Genomic DNA, 21,840 nt, shown 5'->3' on the forward strand with positions numbered 1-21,840 from the left:
TCCATATTGAGTACAGATAATAACCCGACTCCAAGGATTATGCATTTGATGATGCGTAGTAAGGAATCGGGCACAATGTTAAATCAATTTGAGAAGCAAAAGCATTTTATCATCTCAAGTGTGAGAGCATCTACAACTTAACAACTCGCACCTTCCCAACATGAGATAATAACCATAAATATATCCGTCACTTGATCATATTCTCTCCAACATAACCAACATTAGCCACTTCTCAACATACCGCAACATACCAACACTAGAAACTCTACGATTGATGTGGATGAACATATGCATACTCATAACCGAGAGTGTGGCAATTCGAATTAATCTTACACCCTGTAGGGGTACATCTTTATCCAGATGACTTGGGTCTATCCTCTTGGACCCCAAGACAACGTTTCTCATACCCGGAACTACCCATTTGCACAAGCCCCTATGACACCGAGGTTGCCGCGAGAGTATCCCAGACACCTCAGCTCCCCGCCACCTTGTTTCTCCTTATTCTTTTTCTCTTACGCGTCATAGGATCGCAAGTAAAGCGTTAGCATGATGTATGATAATCGGCTCATTCGTACATTTATAGAATATGTGGAAGTACAAAAAGTGCTTAAAACAACGGCGATCAACGGTCAGTGCTTAATCGATGCAAGCAGTCTATGGCATTCGGGTTCCTTTCCCGAACTACCCCTGGCACCACTAACATCACGTCTCATCCTCACAACTCATACATCCTAACATCTTTTTCATTGTGAAGTAATAATTAAGCCCTATAGCTCATGAATGATGGTCGAAACACCGCTCAACTTCTACCGATGACCTATGCATTACTAAGCATCTCAGATATATTTTAAGTTAGACCTCAACATGGTTATACCTAGGTTACAAGGATAAGAATCATCAATAGTTCAAGATAGAAATGATACATCAACATAGGTTCTACCCCCAATTCCCAACATCGAATCGTTAACATGCATAACATATATAAAGCAATAATATATCAAATTAGACACCACATGATCCGAAGTAATAGGTGAAATATGCTTAGATGCTTGCCTTGTAGCTCCAGCACTTCGCCCACAAAACAACTCCGGTTCGGTGTTGGCCTCGACCACTTGAACCGTCGACGCGTCACTCTCTAAACAATTTAAGAACGCATCGAATAAACAAATGAATGAACGGAAATGTATGATTATGATGCATGATTGTGAAAGAGATGTAATGCGTTGTCGGTGTATTAGGAACCAGGGGTCCCTGAGTCCCGAGACCGGACCGGCCGTCCGCCACATGTCACCATCCCGCGGGGTCCACCCTGCAGGAGAAGAAGAAACTAAGTCCCGGGGGAAGGTGCTCGGGGCCGTAGCCTCTAGGTTCCCGAGCACCCCGGTTCCCCGATGATCCGCAGAGTCCAAATACCGGGAAGGAAGTGCTCATCCAAGTCTCACCCAAGTGCTCGGGAGAGAGTGCTCGGGGCTGCACGTGGCAGCCCCCGAGGACTCGGTTCCCCGAAGGTCTCACCCAAGTACTCGGGAGAGAGTGCTCGGGGCTGCACGTGGCAGCCCCCGAGGACTCGGTTCCCCGAAGGTCTCATCCAAGTGCTCGGGAGAGAGTGCTCGGGGCTGCACGTGGCAGCCCCCGAGGACTCGGTTCCCCGAAGGTCTCATCCAAGTGCTCGGGAGAGAGTGCTCGGGGCTACACGTGGCAGCCCCCGAGGACTCGGTTCTCCGAAGGTCTCATCCAAGTGCTCGGGAGAGAGTGCTCGGGGCTGCACGTGGCAGCCCCCGAGGACTCGGTTCCCCGAAGATCTCACCCAAGTGCTCGGGAGAGAGTGCTCGGGGCTGCACGTGGCAGCCCCCGAGGACTCGGTTCCCCGAAGGTTCGCGCAAGATCGTCCGACGACTCGAAGAGTCCCATCGTCGGGGTGTCAGCCAGTCAAAGGCCCAATGCCGCATTTAATAGGCACGCGCGGCCTGACATCCTGACATCCTGACATTCTCAGCTGCCCACGCCCCAGTGTCAGACCCTGCTATGCACTGGTAGGGGGGCGTGGGTCCATTAAATGCACGGGTCCCGTCCCGTTTCATCTGGATGCCTCGGGATAACATTGCCAGAATCGAAGCGCTCCGCCTGCCACCCTGCCCTGGCAGAAGAACAAGACAGGGTGGGCGCACCGGGCATCTCTGAGGCTGCCCGGTGGGCCCCCTTAATGGCGCCGGAGGGCATCCACAGTGGCGGGAGGTCGGATGCGCGCCGCATTTTTCCACCGCCCCTGTCACTTCGCCAAGACGGAATGATGACGCCTTTCTCCGTGGCACCTTGGTATTTGCGCCCCCTCTTTCCCATTCTGGATAAGTCAAGGTCGGCGCGCCTATAAAAGGAAAGGATGGAGAGCTCTCGGTAGACAGGAAAAAAAGTGTGTGAAAAAAGAAAGAGGACGCAGACGCTCGAACCCATTCAAGCCAAGCTAGAACACGAGAGCCTCAAGCTCTCTGTAAGCTGCTCTCTTGTAACCAGATACATCCTTGAAGAATTCCCTTCGAGGATAGATATAGCACTCACACAGGAGTAGGGTGTTACGCCCCCATGCGGCCCGAACCTGTCTAAACCCCGGTGCATCCATCTCTCTTGCACTAGGATGATCATCTCCCACCAGCCACCGCATTTATTTCCGTTTCACACTTATTTCCCAAACAAGCTCGTCCAGGATCATCCCCCGGCCGAATCTCTAAAAAAGGGGTCTCTCGGGATCCCTGCGACAGGAGTTCATCCTCCGACATGCGCCATGTTACAAAAACATTTGCAAAAGAACGCCTAAGCGATTGGGTTAAAAGAGGGTTGAACCTCGTATAAGATAACTTAAGGTCACAATGTACTTAGACTGACCCAGGCGGCGGTTAGACCGTGGGAGTCGAACAAAGAAGAAAACAATACTGAGTAGACCTGGCAGTCAGACCGTGGGTGTAGCGGTCAAATCGGCCCTAGTGGTGGTCTGACTCCTGACTATAGAGTTTAACTAGAGGTTTGACCGGCCAAGTCATAAACTGGCGATCAGATCAGCCTTAACAATGATCAGACCGCTGGGCCTGGCTAATGACACCTCGATGAGATCACCGGCAAAGGCTCCAGTGATGCCTTTGACCAAGAAGGGGACCAATCTACTCTACAAGGCTAGGGAAGTGTCTCTTGGGTGTCTTGGGCAACACGCACGTGGCCAAAATCAAAAACCCCATGTATGAAGTCCATGGCTAGGGTGAGCTCGGGTCTAAATGAAATAGGGGTTTTTTGGAGCTCGAGAATGATGGGGAAATGGTAGGGGAAGTCTCACCTTAGTGTGGGAAGCTTTCTAGGGGTTGGGCAACTCCAGAGAAGCTTCGATTCAAAGATCAGATTCTGGGGTGGGGTTTGGCCTTGAGGTGGAAGAAGTCGTGTGGAAGGACTCGGGGAAGCCTTTGGGGAACTCAGGGAAGTCCTCTCCATCAATCTCCAGCCGTCGAGGTGGTTAAGGTGATCAGCTCTCTCTCTCTCTCTCTCTCTCTCTCTCTCTCTCTCTCTCTCTCTCTCTCTCTCTCTCTCTCTCTCTCTCTCTCTCTCTCTCTCTCTCTCTCTATATATATATATATATATATATATATATATATATATATATATATATATATATATATATATATATATATATATCTGGGTTTGGTGAAGGGAAGTGAGTGAGTGAGAACGAGAGAGAGAGAGAGAGAGAGTTGATTGATGGCTTTAAGTGGAGCCTCTGTGCTCTGGCGGTTAGATCGCGGGTGTTCCCGGTCAGACCACGGGAAGGGCTAACATGCTGAAAACCTTTGTTCTTTTCCCCATTTCTTCCTTTTTCTTTTTCTTTTTTCTTTTTATTCTCCTTCTCAAAGGACCCTATTTCGAAAGTGTTTAAACATTTTTCACTCATAATACATGTATGGTGGGAACACATATTGACTGATTATGTAACCATTTTGGAACGTGTTTAAATATTTTAAATCAAAATCAACAACATGAAGCATGATGTCATGATGCATATGCATATGCATGCTTAATAATTGGATCAGGGTTTTGGGGTGTTACAGTCAGATTCCTCTTCTTGATAAGATTCCGGTGAAGAGTGATCATCGCCGGCTCCTTTATCCATGCAGCCCTTGATAGCGACACCAGGCCCCGGTAAGGAAGCCCCTTCGGGCTAGGTTGGCAGTAGAACCACTTCTTGTGTCAACCCGAATAGGAGGATTTGGTGGTGAAGTCGATGCACTCCGCTAACTTGCCTCCTCGGAGTCAAAATATGGTGCCACCGGCGACCTTGTTCTGGAGCCTCTTCAGGACATAGAAGTATTGTAAGAGGTTGAGGGATGGACGGAAGCCGAGAAAGGCCTCACACAGATGCACAAAGACACTCAACATTATGATAAAGTTGAGGTTCAGATGGATGAGCTCTAGGCCATCGAATGCCAGCACCTCGAGAAAGAAGTTAGATGGAGGAAGGCCAAACCTGCAGCGGAAGAAGTCAAGGAAGATCACCGAGTTGTGAGTGTCCATCCTCGAGATCATTTGCCCTATCGCCGGCATGCAGGGAATCAGAACATGGGGAGGAATCACCTCCTCGCTCTCGGCCTTCTCCAAAACCTCTTCCGTAATCTCTGACTCCTATCATTCCGGGATTGTGCTCGCCATCTCGTCGGTAGAGGAGCTCTCTTTCTCGATCCTTTTCTTGCCCATGAAAATGGAGAGATTGCTGAGAGGGTTTTTTGGGGAGTTCTTGGAGCAGGGGCGCATGGAGAACGATGAGTGCGATGGGGAGCAGTCTATGACGGAGGAATGGACGTTGAAGCGGGTCTTCCTTTGCCTTTATGCAGAGCAGGGGCTCCCGAGGACGATGGTTCGGCTAACGACGTGGCACGACCTGAGACCATGATCTCTCTCTTTATCGTCACATTGCATTTAATGTTCGGCGCATGCGGGACAGTTGGCGTCGTACCTCGAGGAGTTCAGCTCCTCGCGCTGCTACCGTAATCATGATGATATAACAGGAAAAGATTCTCACCACTGTCCAAAATCTCTACTGCGACATTTCAATTTTCAAAGTTCATCAGTAACAAACTTTTTTCCTTACATAGAACGAGGCCTATAAAGAATCTACTCAGATGGAACATCCTCTTGAGAATTCTGTTGGGGACTCGGAGGTGTTCAGAATCCAGAGTAGAAAATTAGAGAACCAGGTTAGATTTTTCACTGTAACAAGGGACCCAAGTCCTACTCGATGGTATGGTCGGACAACAAACTTATCTTGCTAACTATGTATTTGAACCATCGAAACTTTATTTTATGTACTGATGGGGGATTTGACGATGAATAATGGATAGTTACTATATGCAAGTATCACATGATTTTTCTTAATTCTTATGGTATATCTTTATCTCTATGAAGGGGATCCTTGGAAGAAAGAAAACGACCCGCAAATATCCAAGATGTCCTATAGGTCTATCTCCAGGAATAGGAAGAAAAAGTCCAGATGACATACAACACTCCATATATATATATATGGAGCCGAGAGGCCCTACAGAGAACAAGTCATGTGAAGTCATTACAAGGCGAAACAAGTAATACAAGCCAACATAAGTCATAGAGGAAGTTACCGTCTAGTTATAGATTTATCTAGACTAATTACACCCCTTTATAACATGATCATATTAATATAAGATAAACATGACGTAAAATTATTATCCTTAGAAAAGCTCAAACTTGTCTAAAAATTTATATGTGTTCTTTTTTTATTCGACTACTCAAGCATCCTCTATTCTTCAACAAATTTGATAAATCGTTGGTTTATCAATCGTCAACACTTTTTTTAATGGTGATTGAACGTTGACCTTTTGTGTTGAAAGTTCAAAAGGAGATTTTTTTAATTCTAAATTTCGAGTTAGGAATTTACTATCTCAATGTTAATGGACACAGCTACCGGTACGACTATAATGGTGTCAGAGTCGGACCAAGTCAAGCAATTGGTGCCATGAGCATGAGATGTGCAACACAAGGTCTAGATGTGTGGGTTCTGTTGCGTACTTTAGAAAACACCGAATATGTCTATGCAAGTGTTTTCGTGCTTACAACTCAAAGCTATAAACCAACCTGTAATGTTTGAAGCATAATCCTTGCAAAAAAAATCATAGAAATCTCTAGTTTTGAGATAGATTAGGCTTACACTTTTAGCAGAGTGTCATTATTTGGCAGAGGCTGGATGCTATAGAAGTCATGATTAGAAAAGCATAAGATTTACAAGTACTAACTCTTCATCTCTGTTATATAAATATAAAAATCATATTAATCATAATATTAAAAAATATATTCTCTTAATTAAAAACAACAGCTATCTCTAACTATTAAAAATACCGTAAGCACAGGAGCTTTCGGAAAACTCGCAGGAACGCAGCCAGGCTCGCGAGTCCCCACCGCTAGAATAGACTAGCAGCGCAGCGGCAGCTCAGCGCCGAAAGAGACCGAAAGATAAAAAACAAAACGGAAAAGGGGCAGCGTCGTTTCTCTTTCTCCACCCGCAAGCGAGCGAGACTCCCACGCAGTCCCCGCGTCGTCTCGTCTCGCGATGGCCGCCGCCGACTACGACCGCGCGTACCGCCCCTACGCGGCCCCCGCCAGCGACTACGACCGCCAGGTCGTGCCCTACGGCGACCGCCGCATCGACGTCTTCGTCAAGCCCGCCGCCAGGTCGCCACCGCCGCCGCTGCCGGCGTCCACCAACAGCGGCGGCGGGGGCGGGGGCGGAGGGATGGGGTCGGCGTGGTGCTTCAGCGACCCGGAGGTGAAGAGGAGGCGGCGGGTGGCGAGCTACAAGGCCTACTCGGTGGAGGGCAAGATCAAGTCCTCCTTCCGCAGGGGGTTCCGCTGGATCAAGGCCAAGTGCTCTGAACTCATCCATGGATGACTGGTACGGACCACCACTTCTTCCCCCCCCCCCCCCGGTTCCTCGGATCGGATCCTCTGCTCTTCTGCTTAAGATTTTGAGTCAATGGGTTCTGCACAAGAAGTTTAATCTCGCAGAAAGCTTTAATCTTTTTTGTTTTTCAGTTTGTATGTATGTATGATTGACTGCTATTTCCCATGCGTCTCTCATCACACGTCGTTCCTAAAATGGTTCAAGAACTCACTAGCACATAGGACAGATCTCTAACAAATTGCAAACTCATCACAAGTTGCCATCCTTTGGCCTCTCCTTTTTAAGCAGACAAGATGGTACTGGTTCGTTTGAATGATGATCTGTGATGTTCTATTCTCTCCGCTAATCTCATTTTTCTTCTTTTCCAGAACCCGGGATCTTGGTGGAATTGTATTGGGATGGAAGATGCTGGAGCAGTGTGCGAGGAATGGGTGTTGGGTGTATTTTGCTAAGGAAATTTGCTCCCAAAATATGGAAGATATTTGTTCATGAGATTGTGTTTATGGCCCCCTGGTTATAGGAAAGAATTGAAAGCAGCTCTCCTGAGGTTGCTTTTTACTGCCTGCTAATTAGCCTAATTTGTTCAAGAACATTTGAAGAAGGATTGAATGAATCTTGAAAAAGGAAATGCTTTGTATGATAGTACCTCTATGATTCTTCCTTTAAGCTCGTGACTAATTTGATCGCTAGTCGGGCAAATACAGGTAAGCATGCTACTGCAGTTGCTTTCTTTCTTTCTGAACACCTTTTGTTTGTCAGCTCTTGCAAATTGTCCAGCCAACCTTTGTTTCGATGAGGAAATGTTGGTTTTCTTTTAGCATCGTATGATAGAGACATGATCACCTGAATCATTGGAGGAAAAGAAACAGGAGCCACAAGATCCCCCCCCCCCCCCCTAATGCCGTATGATTCTCCGATAAGCTTCTTTGCTAAAGTGTGTGAGCTCCCAAAAGTGACAGACTTGCAAGGGTGATCATGTTGTTTTGACCATGACTAGACGTGCAAGAGCAAAAAAGGAGGAACTGCATGAACGCACTGAGCTACTAGTATTAACTTGTGCAATCCTAGTGTCCGTACGTCGGGCATGTTCCTGCGTGAGGTCCTACCGTATCGGGAATCTATTTGTACTACTACTACCACCTGCTACTGCAACTACTGTGTCAATGTACTGTAAGCATGCATGACACTCATAATGACTCCTCCCGTTTAAATGTGGCCTTTCGCCCTTTGTGTCAGCCTCACTCCAATGCTCTCCATCATAATCGGTTGGGTTTATAGTTTTTGAAATTTAGTGAGGTTCTCCGGCTATTTTATCTAATCAGTGAAGCCATGTACCTGCAGAGACGGTATTGAAAGTTCAGGACCTAGTTAGAGACGACTGTTCAACGTGTTAGATATATGCATCTAGCCCATTGTATTTAAGAAGAATTTAAAATAAATTTTAAACATCCAACTAAATAAAAGTAGGATATATTTTTAGTTACACCTTATTAAGTGAAGGTGGGGTGAGATAACTTAAAAAGATTTGTCTCCTCCACCCACTCATTTCGTCAGGCCGTGGCTAGGGTGAAGTATGCAGGCGTGGCCGCATGGCATCTGTGTGCATGGTTTGTTGTCTCTTTGTCGTCATCCGCTGCATCGTCATCATAAGATCTCTATATCTCACATTGATGACATGTATGATACGTTTATTGGGTCGATATATTCTCATTCGTAATATATTTAAAAATTAAATTAAATATGAAAATGCAGTTTTATCCATCACAACGACCCTCGTCGGTGCCACTGGCACGTTATCTGAAGTCACTGGAGCACACACCCAGGAAGCCTACTATACTTAGGGTGAAAATAGCTAAGATAGTTTCCCATCGATATGGGTCGGAACTAGAAACTGGTAGTTTCTTCAAAATCGACATCAAATATTTTTGTTAGGAATCGGCATCAGATTTTTTTTTTCAAAATCGATATCAGAATCAGCGTAGTAGTTTTAGACAGAATCGGCATCGGCGTCGGATATTCGGACTACCTGAATTCTGATATTATTCAAAACCCAAGGCTAAAACAATATTCTAATGCTAAAAAATTTAAATCATGAAAAATTATATATATATATATATATATATAATAGAGAATCATATAATCTAGCTCTAAAAAAATTCAACTCCAAATATGATCCATACAAATTTATCTTTTTTGTTTCTCATTGTAGATATCATATATTTTATCTGAAATTTTTTGGGCTAAATTATAGTACCCTCTACATCACCAAAATTGTTTAGAATTTTTATGATATTTTTTTATAGTGTTTTGAATTTTAAGAGCAAAAGAACGGATTATTTTTATTTTTAAATGTGTCGTTCTTTGAAAGAGCAACATATTTACTTTTTTAAATGGGATATTTCTATCTCAATCGTTAGACACCATACTGGACGCCAATCAAGGGTATGGACGTAGTTGTCTGCCGGTTCCCATTGTATCTAACAATGGCGTTGGGCACTATCCATACGACGATAGGCTCGCTTGAAGAAGATCTTTTCTTCCATTTATGTATATATTATCTTTAGTCTTTTACAAGCTTTGTGAGTTTATAATGAACTAAGTTTAAATATGTATATTGAGTTTAAGTATTGTGTGTTTGTGTGAACTTGTATCAAGTATAACTTGTGAACTTGTGAAGTTACAATGAACTAAGTTATGTTTTTTTATCTAAATGGTCAAGTGTATGAATTATATTATCTCAGCTATTACGTAATAACTTTCTAGTATGAATATGCTTTTTATTTCTGTCATGCTCTTGCATACAATTTGAGTAATCTTTTATGTTCAGGTAAATATTCACCGATCATATTTGTTTTTGATGCATATTCATTTGTATTCATTTCCAACTGTATCCGTGATCATATCCGTATCCGAACTATCCGTATTTGAATCCATTTTCGACAAAAAAAATATAATTTTAAATACAGTAAAACCCTATTCCATCCCATTTCACCCCTGCTACACCAGCAAACCGGCTCCCACTTGAGTCTTCAGAACAGGTGGCGCGGCCGTGGATCGGGATCTTCTGCATTGAGATGCAAGGATCTACAGTAAATCACATTAACGCCAACCCCGATCGTTCAATCTATGATGAACGAACCAGAGCGCTACTACAGCACGTATGCTACATTAAATAAATGAGGCGAACCGGTGCTACAGTGAAAGTACTGATGTGTCACTGTAGAGGACCGTATCTATGTCTGAAATTACTGTTGACACCGTGGCGCTTCTGCAGTACTGCTGAGGACCTGCGTTCGCGCGGTTCTACGAACGATGAAGCGGGTGCGAATTCGGCGTTTGGGCCCCAAACCCGCGTCTGCGCGTTGCGCGCGTCTGGAATAGTTGTCATCCCTGAAGCTGGGACGAACTTCAGCCTTTCCTCGGGGTCGTGCTGGAAACCAGGCTAGGAGTACCAACCAGCTGGAGAAGTTACACGCCGCAAGCAGATGCCATTCTTTCCACGCCCTGGACGGAAAAAGCGTCGCGTTTCGGCTAACGGGAGGCAAGCAATTTACTGCTATCCTAGATCTTACCAAGCCCTCAGTTCTCCTAGTACATGGAATTAAATTTTGCACTGCTTGCAGCCAACGCAAAGACTGGAATTTATTGTTGTTGGTGCTGCCACATGCGAAGCTCTTTGCCTCGCCGGATGCAGCTCACAAACTGTCGGCCGTTTGCGGAAATCAACGCCATGACGCGGTTTTCCGCTCGCTCCAGACCGATTGCTGGTGGCCTTCAGGACCGATGGCGGAAATCTCCTTTTTTTTTTTCCCTGTTTTTCGTTGGTCAGCAATCCATCCGCTTCAATTAGAGCCAATATTTTTTCCCTTCCTTTGCAATGGATTAGCGTGGATGGGAGATTTGGAGCTCACTTGTTTCTTTTCCGTTGGACAGGAAGGCTTGGCTTGCAGTTGCAGCTGTTTCCAACCCCCACGGGTGCCAGTCTTGATTCTCGTTCTTTTCTCGGCTTGGAAAGTACGGCGAACAAGCCGAGGATTTTTCGCGTTGACCGACCCGGAAGTTTTTGTGTTTTTTAATAAAAATGTAAATATATATGTCTATTTTAAAAATTAAAAATCTATACTCTTATTGCTGGTTGGAAGAGGGACGGGTTTAAAAAAAATATTACATTCCAATACTTCAAAATTTAAAATACTATTAGAATAGTCATGTAAAATTATGGAAAAATAATAATATTTTTAGAAAGCTAGATAATAACATACTTTACACCATATAATTTTGTAAAAAAAATTCATGACTATTTTGATAGTGTTTTGAATTTTGAGAGTATTAGAATGTAATATTTTTTAATTTTAAATCTATTTTCTGTTTAAAGGCAACATGCACATAGTCTAGATTTGCGACATTTCAAAATAGATACGTATATTTGCAATTTTTTATTTAGAAAATATGAAAATAAAAAATTTAGCCTTAGCCCAGTAAGCTCTTAGACTCGGATGCGTGGGAAGCAGACGACGTTGACTCTCCTTTCGTCCTCAGTGCTCCTTCCGCCCTCCCATTCCCGAGCAGGCCCAGCAGTACAAATCGGTCGCTCTCCACTACATCAATCAATCCATGATCTCACGGATCCAGAGTTTTTTTTTTACATTTTCTAATAGTTATATTTAAATAAATAGATATCTGATAATTTTTTTTTTGCATAAACGTATACCGTCATTAAAAAAGCTACAACTCTTTTAAAAGATGATCACCATGCTATGATGACACAGATATCCCTTACTGTCCACTCAAGAGGCAATTAGGCTCTATCCCCGAGCGCAGAGCCCATACCACCTCTATCTGCTCACTTAGAGGGTGGGTAGGCCCCTTGAGCTCTCCCTTACCGTCCTCTTAGAGGACGGTTAGAGCCCTTATCACCCTCTCAGGGACAGCTAGTCCTCCCCACCGTGTGCACCTCCATAATCCAACACACTATAAATAGGTTGAAAATTAGTCAAAATAGGCATTTAAATCTAGAAAAAAAAAGGAAGAGATGGAGATAAGAGGAGAGAGTGGCAGTGTGATGAAGGTCTACTATTTTTGATACGTGGATTTAGGATCTCGGTTTTCGATAATTTTTCTAGACTTATGTTTTTATTAGATCTAGAGTTTATCAACATAATGGTAGTTATATTATATGAGACATAGGGTTTAGCAAGGTAATCAGAAAATGGGTTTTTTTTTGTCTTTTGTAGTATGTTATAAAGATCTATTTCAAGATGGTAGGATAGCCATCAAATATATAGTTGTATTTAGAGTATGGTAATTTCAATTATTTAGATTGTGCAAAATAGTGATGTAGTTAATAATTATAGATAATTAGAAAATATATTAATTAGATGGGGGTTTAATTATTTTAAATTGGTTAGTTTGCTTAGGAGCAATATTGATTGTAGCGAACTAAACGTATTGTTAGGTGATCATCGGTTATGGTAATTTTGTCAGAGTTTCGATAATCAGAAGAATAGTTTTCTGGTATTAACGTTGGATATATTTTCGGATGCTTTCAGGAATGTCCGATAAGCTATATTTATAGATATGTTATGATGAAGATCATGTTGGTTATGATCCTAGCGGTGTAAATCTCTCTAGATTTCAGCATGTCATCAAGAGACTTAGTAAAGTCGATTAGAGGACCATAATGGGCATGCGCAAGTGGTTAATACGCTATTTTCAACTGGATGCCTAGCAACATGAGCTTAAGCTAAGAGCTATGCTAAGCCATGCTATCAGGGGTGCTTCGAGGAGCTCATCCTGATTAATATGACATCTACTTAGAGGCAGTACGTAGATATAGCATGTGAACGTGGTCTCTCTCTTATACTGCTAGCTGAAACGTACCAAAAGGATCCAACAGAGAAAAATATTAGGGAAACAGTAGCATGAACAAGTCAGTCAATGGTGGATGAAGCACATCCAGCAACTGTGGGGGACGAGTAAGACGTTGGGGATGTGCAGGAGATGCAACCGAGGGGTGTAGCCGATGAGGGAGAGCACATCTCTAGCATAGTTGAAGAGATAGATATGGAGGATCAGGAGCTCAGAGAAGCCATTGCCAATAAGAATTCATCCGACAAGGAGGAAAATACTTCTGTTCCTGCAGAGTGGAGAATCATGAATTTTCAAAGCTAGTGGTCAGTGAGGGTCATCGGACGCTTTGAGGATATCATGAAAACAAGGTGTTGGAATTGTTGAAGGCATTATGCATGGAACTTGCAGATATTTTATTGATCACTGCGCAGCTACTTCAAAGGCAATGGCAGATAATCATATGCTATATGGGTCGATGCTATGTGACTACATGAAGAAGGCCACAAATAAGGCACATATGCACCACGTAAATTAGGAGGGAACAAAAGAGCATAGGTTCAGTGTTTTTTTGCTGAGATAAGGGTCGTACGGGTGGCAGACGTGAGCGCCATGTGCAATAGTACATGCTTAGAAATAAAACATACATCTGTACGTGCCAGAAGCCACAATTGGTACATAGGTTGTATACACACGTCATAGCTATATGTGGGAAGTCCAATGGCTGCCCCGACAATATGTTTCACGCTACTTTATGATGGATCAGATACTGAAGACATGGAATCATGAGTTTTATGGCTACGACATTGTTGACATGTTTATGAGTGATCCAGGTCTCGCGCGAATGTACGTGATATACAAAGAGAATATGAAGTACACATTGGACGTCGACAAACTCAACGGATTTGGAATGATATGGATGAATTCGAGGCAGGTCTAAGGGTGAAGCGATACAGTAAGTGTGATGAAAATGGTCATACATACAAAAATTATCCAAAAAATGCACCTTTTGTGTAGATAGGGTCATAACGACAGTCAAGTGTGAATGTGTTTAGTGTATCTTGATTTTATATTTGTAAGCTGATCGCCTTACTTATGTACGTTGTATTTAGACCTTACATTTATATTTGATTGTATACCTATATGTTGTAATTGTTCATGTAACTGTGTGTACTTGTATGTTATTCATTGTTCACGCAACTGCGTGTATATGTATGATACAGACTCTTTAATTTTGGTTTCAATACAGATATGGTGCACCTACTGACCCCCGAGCTTCTTGACCCTGCAGTGAACAAGAAGCATCGCAACTTCTTGTCTGCAGTTTACCAGACGGATTTAGGAGTTTTCCGACCACGTGGCCTCTGGGAGTTACTTACATCAACGATAGTTGGAAGCACTGGTATGTCATGAGCTAGCTATGTATGTTCCTGATAATTTATTTATTGCATGTTCTACAGTCAGTTAATATGTCAAATGCTACAGGTCGGTAACATTTGGACTCCTACCACTTTGTCGTTTGGTGAAGGCCTAAGCGATAGAGAACCCTGATGCAGTTGCGAGAAGATTCTATTTCGACCGCTCGCAGATTGTTGCACTGGTCGACCAGTGGAGATCTAAGACCCACATTTTTCACCTCCCCTACGACAAGGTGGCTCCGAGGTTGCAGGGCATAGCCTACCTGTTAGGCTTACCTTGCGCCGGAGCCACCATTGGAGTCATCGACGTGGATGCAGACTGGATGAATGTCATGCTCGCGTGGTTCACCCTAGTTCAACGAACAGACAACACACCTGCCTACGTACACGAGTTCCTATTTGGTCCACAGGGTCCCACGAAGAAGTGGATCCTCCAGTTCCAAGTACCTTACTATTTACTTTCTCATTTACTTTACGATTTTTCAAGATATTTTACTCATCACAATTTGCATTACTTCAACCCTGCATACATCCACCCGAAAGCTGGTGTGTACTCAATCGCGAGGCACTTGGAGGTCTACTTGCTTTGGTTGTTCAGTTGGGTTATGTTCACCAATGGCCAAGGCCACCTGGAGTTGAGGACCCTTCTTCTATATATGAGGGGGATCGCATATGCGAAGCTCGATGATGTCCCCGAGTTCAGCTGGACCTCCGCTATTATGGCGGTGACGTATCAGGCCTTGTGCAACATGTGCATGAAAGAGCCACTACCCACATTTGTTGGGTGTCCACTCTTGCTGCAGTTATAGTTGTACGAGCAGTTCACGATCGGCCGGCCCGTTATGGACCACTCCCCATACCCCGAGAAATAGTACGGGGAACCCAAGGAGGACGAGCCCACCATGGGCTTATTGTGGTGTCGACGTCGGGCACGTAAGAAACGTAGCTCTGTTTTACTTGCCACATGTTTTAAGTCTAGTTTCTTACTATTTTTCTTCACAGTCGCACTAGGCGCAGAAGCAGGCTCACAATTCGTACAAGCTTTTTAGGTCGCAGTTCGACCGTCTGCGTCCAGAGGATGTGGTCTGGACGCTCTACAACCACTTGATGATACAAGACCATGCGCCTTTCAGTCTATCTCCATTGCGCGGCCACGATGAGGACTACTGGCTTACGAAGAAGCCACTCGTCTTTGACATCTACGTCAAGGAGTACTCACCCTACCGCATGATGAGGTAGCTTGGACGCTTCCTGGTTTTCCCTCTCATCAACGTTCGCACGTTTCTGCCCCACGTTCACAGGTAACTAAAATCAAATACATAATCTATAGCATTCTTAATCTCATTTTTAGTCTATCTAACGTGGTTGACTTGTAGGTATACATGTAATGGCCAACCGGGTGGTAACCTATGGGCACATCGCTTAGCGCCTTACGTCTCGATGTGGGCCCATACCCTTGAGGATGTTGTCGAGGAGCCTCGTCATTTCGCCGACACGGGCTTCAAGGTGTACCTACGGTGGTACGTCTCATGTACACGTACACGGGTCACCTACGCCCCAGGTAATGTCTGGCTGCATGTTGCTTCTACTATGGAGGCCTACCCAGGCCATTGTGACGAGGACACTGCATTAGCGGTATATTAATTAACGTATCTTTTTGTCATCATATAATCTCATATGAACCGCTATGAACTGAAATTCTTATTTCATGTTTGTTTCAACAGGTCGATATCATATACGATATCCATAAGGATGCGGCTGGAGCCATGGGACGCCTTAGGCAAGGGATTCAGCTTAGTACGGTGAATATACCGGGATTTGTGACGCGGGTTTTCTATAAGACCGCCCGGGCCCTGAAGCTTACCTTAGGACGATCCACCACAAACATTACCAATGCTCCTTCCAGGTCTAGTGGAGTCCACGCAGAGTCATTCAGGAGGTCTGATGTGCAATGACCTCCACCAGGACCACCATCCACACCGCCACCTTGACCACGACCTCCAAGGTCGGTAACAACAGGTACGCATTTTTCATATGCACGATGTTTGGTGATATCCCTTTATTACTGATGCATTAATTTCAAAAATTATATTAGGTGCATCTACACACTTATCAACACTGACACCTAGACCATGGCTAGCGCCGACACCTTCACCATTCACTGGCCTCTCAAGTAATGGACGTTAATATACTACCGCATTCAATATATTCGATAGTATATCAATGTAATCATCTTTCTGCAGGTTACTACTGTGATGAAGCCAGGACGTCTTCATCTACACCTCCACCGTTCGCACCCTACTTTGGCACTTAGTCCCGACTGTCTACAGCTGCCCCTGCATACCATATAGGTACAACGTTTACCGTATCTAATACATTCACCCGTTCACAGCCCCCTCTAGTGATTATGCATGGATAACATCGGCACCATCGTAGTCGTCTTACCCGAGTCAGAAGGATGAGCCTATGAGGGACTTTTTCAGGGGCACACTGGACTACGATGTCGTCACGTGGTCCCAGTTGCCCACTGCTCCACTACCGACACAGTAGACCTAGGAGGAGACCTCAACTCCCTTGATCACTACTAGGCCTACCAGGTAGTTTGTTCCACCAGACAACCTAACCTACTCTAGGGGCCACGTGAGGGCGAACCAGTGGCAGCAACAACAGGACCATGATGGTGGGAATAGCCAATGACAGCGGGGGATGCTGTAGTAAGATTTTATCTTTGCTTTTGTAACTTAGATATTTGTTTTATGATGCATGTTTGATTCACAAACTAGTCTTATATATTTGGACGTGTCTACTTTCTATGTACTACATGTGACTGCACACTAGTGCCTTTTCAAATTAACGAAACCACCTTTTATGAGTGATGTGACCGCATGCTGCCGCCTTTTATGAGCGATGTAACTGCACATATGCTTTCTATGTATTACAAGTTCAGACATTACTACTTACCATATCATTAATGCATTTCTTAATCCCATGTGACATCACTCTACTAGCTTCTTAGAGTGAAGTCACCTCTCGCTGCCACCTTTTCAAGTAGATGCGACCCCTCGCTGTCAACTTTTCAGACCAACGGAACCGCTCGCAGTCACCTTTTTATACCAATGTGGCCGCAAGCTACTGACTACTCATAGTCCAGTGACCGCTCGTTGTGGAAAGGTATCCAATGCATGCACTGTCTCTAAATTACATACCTACACTTGGTGTATACACTATCGATCCCTGCTTATAAAAGGCGAGGTCGAGGCAATGAGAAGTTCATGGCATAGCAATTTTTCAAAACACCACTACCATAAGGGAGACTCAGGCAAAAGGTGACGATGTGTTCAAGGAGGAGAACGTGAACAAGTGATGTCGAAATGGCATACCATGACCCGCTGTCCCTGTTTCACCACGGAAGAATGGTGGCGAACGATAAGCTCTGTGACCTCCATGGACCTAAAGATGCACTTGTTAGAGTGCCGTCAGAGCTATATCAGGGTGTGCGAACTAGCCGACATAGCAAAGTGTTTTAGTAAGCAAGCATACATGATATTTATACACCCTCAGCAGTGCGAGGAGTACATTAAGGTATGTTCATCATTATTACGTGTCTCAGTTAATTGTTATGTCTAAGATACGTTTATATTTTTGTATGCTCTTTTTTATACTAGGTATTCCCTCGTAATGAAGAGTTGCTGAACAAACTCATTGAGAACTTTTTTGGTTTGCATCTACTCTTCGATGATGGCTGCCTACCCGGACATAACTAGAGACGCAGAGGTGGTCCTTCGAGACATTGAGACGCAGAGGTGGTCCTTCGAGACATTCATGTCGTTGTGAAAGAGACGATGGTTCGAGCCGCCGTGAAAGAGGTGATCGTTCGACAACAAACACAAGAGGACGTACTTCTACCACTTACTCCTCAGAGAACTCCACGCCGTTACGAATTCTCTGACGACGGGGCAGATGACTAAGATTCTAACTTTGATTATTTTCCATATATACCGACACCACATAGACCAAAATCCCTAGAATACGATTACCATTGGATAGAACGAGAGATAAGACACATACAGTTTCAAGAGTCATTTCTTCCATAATGTTTATTCTACCGAATATTGTACTTGTTGAATTTAAGGTGCTTATATCATCTTTAATCTATTACCTAAGTTGTATATATATCTTAGATATATCCTACATACTATTAGTAATGTTCAAATTTTATGTACCCATCTTATGTACACATTCTATCTAATATTCAGTGTGTTTTTTATTTCACTTACATATATTTATTCTATGTTCCCTCTAATATTTTTTAGTATTTTTGTTATTTTTATCTTAGATAATTTCTAAGATTTTTGTTATTTTTATAATAAAATTAGGCTAACCGTCCTTGAGAGAGCGGTAGGAGTAAGGGAAGTATGTGGACTAACCGTCATCTCAGAAGACAGTAAGAGGTACACATGCTATCATAATATGTTAACCGCTCTTTAAAAAAGCTGCAGCAGTTATTTTAAAAGATGGTAGATGTTTATTTATACAAATCTTTTCAATTGACATCTATTTATTTAAATACTAATATTAAAAAATGTAAAAAAACTCACGGATCCACACCCTTCCCGGAGGGGATGCGCACTGCCGCCACCGCGCGGCCATACTTGGGGCCGGTCTCGGGCTCTAGGCCTTTCAGATCGCAGGCTTGCGGAGGGAGCAGCTCACCGCGGAATGGCCCAATCTTTGTCAGGCCCGGTCCAGCACGATACCGCAAAGCATCGTCCACACTACATCCTCCTCTTTCTTCTTCCCCGCCCGCGCCGCGCGGTCGCGCCGCCGAACCTGCCTCCTTCGACCGTAGTACGACAGCCACTCCGAGGAAGGAGCTCTCCCGTCATAGCCCCGTCGTATTTTTTCCTCCACTGCTGGTATTGGATTGGCGTGGAGTGAAATCCATCTGGACCTGGAAGTTTTCTTTCGTTGGTAAGGAACCCTAACTTTATTGGATGGATTTTTCTTCTGAGAGTTGCTTTTTCTGGGAGTTCGACTACCTACTGCGAGCAATCAAATCCAATTATTTCTGTCACTCCATCAATTAGTATCAGATTTCTTGCTGTGTAGTGGAGTGCTAACTAATCCATCCATTCACGGCGGTGATTTGGTTTCGCATAGACTCTCCTTCAGCGCACGCAAGATCGACTGATCTCAGTTCACGCGATAGGACTTTGCTTAGCGTCATCACACTCTGTTGAATACTAGAGTTGTCCCCGTGCTTTGCAGGGATGAGCACCATTTTTAAAATGGCTAACGTAAAATGTCTTTAGTATATTATTTCCATGTTGAACTAAAAGGCAAATTGCTATGCTTATTTCCTTTTTCTTCTTAGAGGGTATTGTTTATGTTGCTAAACACCAAATGTATGATTTATGTTTTGGCAATGATACTAAAATGGAAATAAAAAGGCCTGTATGGTACCCCAAGTTATGCATTTGATACCAGTGGCGAAGCAACGTTGTGGCTCGGTGGTGCGCATGCACCACGGTGAATCCAAATTTTGCTACTAACAGACTCCTATTTACCATATATCGTTTTGAAATTATATGTGTTGCTCGATGTACAATTAGTGCACCACCGTCGTTTTGCTGCTAGCTTCGCCACTGTTTGATACTGGTACTTTAGAATATTTCCCCTTCCAAATCCTCAAATGTTTTGTAATGTTCTAGAATGTTGCTGTTGGGCCAAGATTTTGAAGGAACTGGCAAGTCTGATCCTAGATGATAAATCTACTGGCTTTTAGAATTTAAGATGATGTGGGGGTTTGTAACAACTTTTCTTGCACTCAGTTTTAGTAGAAGTTATATATTAGTAAATGACAAGTTGCAATGAGTCCCATGGCTTTTGTTTTTTGAGGTACACATACCATGGTCTCATGCATCTCTTGTTGCACATTAGGTAACTGAATGAAGGTCAAGATTCTTCAGTGGCATGCGGTAGCTTCTTGGACATGGGATGCACAAGATGAAACTTGTGGCATATGCAGGATGGCATTCGACGGCTGCTGCCCTGACTGTAACTTCCCTGGTGATGATTGCCCACTCATTTGGGGTGCCTGTAACCATGCTTATCATCTTCACTGTATACTGAAGTGGGTCAATTCTCAAACATCCACGCCCCTTTGCCCCATGTGCCGTAGAGAATGGCAGTTTAAGGGCTAAGGCACAATGGCAAGTCCGGAAATGTATCAACATCAAGTGGCTTTCATTTCTCCTTGGAGAAAAGTAGAATGTGTTGTTTTACTGGAACTTTAGTGATTCTGTCTCTGAAGTACTCTGTTGTTTGCTGCAAACTACAAATCCTGATTGTCAGCACCTTCTTAAGTGAACCTGTGTGTGATTCTGAGTTTGTGACTGAGCAAATGAAATGATAATTTTTCTAAAGGGCTGAGCTTCCTGATCTTATCGTGGATTTGCGTGCGCTGATTGTTTACGTTCTGAAGGATTACAAGTGTCAACAACAGCTTGTCAGTTGTATAAATTTTGTTCTGGTAAAATGGTTTAGGTATATAGCCTTGCATGCTTAGTTGCTTTTATCTCTGTTCTGTACTTCCACAACAATAGTGATACATAGATTTGCAGGTCTCACTTTAAGTCTTAACAAAATTGAAGGAGCATGTGCTAGGCCACATTCTGGAAAGGGACTATCTGAAACTAAAAAAATAGAACTTACAGGGCATTCAAATTTGTGCTATTGTGGTAAATTATATCCTCTGTTCCTTCCAAAATTGTGTATCTCTATCAGTTTGTTACATACTTCTGTTTCTTCCAGACTAATGCAGTAATGGTACAATGTGCCGATAATAAAACCTTAAAGCTTATAGAGTTGCATGGATTGTTTGTTAGCGCTTATAAACATATCACCATGCTCATTATTTAGCTTTAATCTGGACAGATTGAATTGTGTATTGAGTTACTTGTGGCCTTCATAGAGAGGCTTGTACTTTCCTTTGCCTTGTAGTTTGGTACTTTGATTCCTTATGAAAAATTGGATTTCTAGTAATTACAAGTACATTTAAGCTTTTTACATAAGCTGCCCGTAATTTACTCAATTAGTACGAGATTTGTTGCATTTGGGACTCCTTGTAACTTTAGGCGCAATCAAGTGTTTTTAGTGGGTAAGCATGTGCTTGCGCTCCATGAGATCATAGATTTACCCGGAGGCTTCACAATCTAGGTGGGTGGTAGGGAGTGTGCATCATCCACTATGCAATCTAGGTGGGTAGTATGGCTGATTAGTGCCTTCCTGAGGGAACTTTTCCTATTCCGGTTAGCTGGGAGTGAATATTATTTTTCATTGCAGATCTGCCCCAAAATTACTCTTTTGTTTAGTGTTGTGCTACTAACGGTTTTACAAGATGCTTAAGGCATTCGCTGCCTCGTTCATTTTTCCGTGAGCAAGCTGGCTCCAAATTTGAGTTGTTAGGGGAAATACTATTTTAGAAGCAGTTTTACTGTCTATCTGTTTCTAAAAAATATATTAACATCTCCCTTTCTTTATGATCCAAACAATCAATATTTCCATATAATTAAAATGAGTATATCAAGCAAGCCTTCGGTTCCATGCCGATGA

The 21,840-nt window shown here is 43.5% G+C and overlaps 2 protein-coding genes across 2 annotated transcripts; both read left to right on the top strand.

Annotated features, from left to right (window-relative positions):
• Positions 1-6,504: 6,504 nt before the first annotated feature.
• Positions 6,505-7,603, top strand: LOC133912327 (uncharacterized). The gene is made up of 2 exons (XM_062354996.1): positions 6,505-6,952; positions 7,330-7,603. The coding sequence occupies exon 1, from the start codon at positions 6,611-6,613 to the stop codon at positions 6,947-6,949; it is 339 nt and encodes a 112-aa protein (XP_062210980.1). The 5' UTR covers positions 6,505-6,610; the 3' UTR covers positions 6,950-6,952; positions 7,330-7,603.
• Positions 7,604-18,996: 11,393 nt separating this feature from the next.
• On the top strand, positions 18,997-20,651 carry LOC133912328 (anaphase-promoting complex subunit 11). The gene is made up of 2 exons (XM_062354997.1): positions 18,997-19,197; positions 20,167-20,651. The coding sequence occupies exon 2, from the start codon at positions 20,175-20,177 to the stop codon at positions 20,427-20,429; it is 255 nt and encodes an 84-aa protein (XP_062210981.1). The 5' UTR covers positions 18,997-19,197; positions 20,167-20,174; the 3' UTR covers positions 20,430-20,651.
• The last annotated feature ends 1,189 nt before the right edge of the window (positions 20,652-21,840 follow it).

Source organism: Phragmites australis, chromosome 3 (genome assembly GCF_958298935.1).
Source record: "Phragmites australis chromosome 3, lpPhrAust1.1, whole genome shotgun sequence".
NCBI lineage: Eukaryota > Viridiplantae > Streptophyta > Magnoliopsida > Poales > Poaceae > Phragmites > Phragmites australis.

Bases quoted from the DNA above. Each gene is read 5' to 3' on its own strand.
- LOC133912328 (XM_062354997.1), top strand. From the start codon at position 20,175: ATGAAGGTCAAGATTCTTCAGTGGCATGCGGTAGCTTCTTGGACATGG.
- LOC133912327 (XM_062354996.1), top strand. From the start codon at position 6,611: ATGGCCGCCGCCGACTACGACCGCGCGTACCGCCCCTACGCGGCCCCC.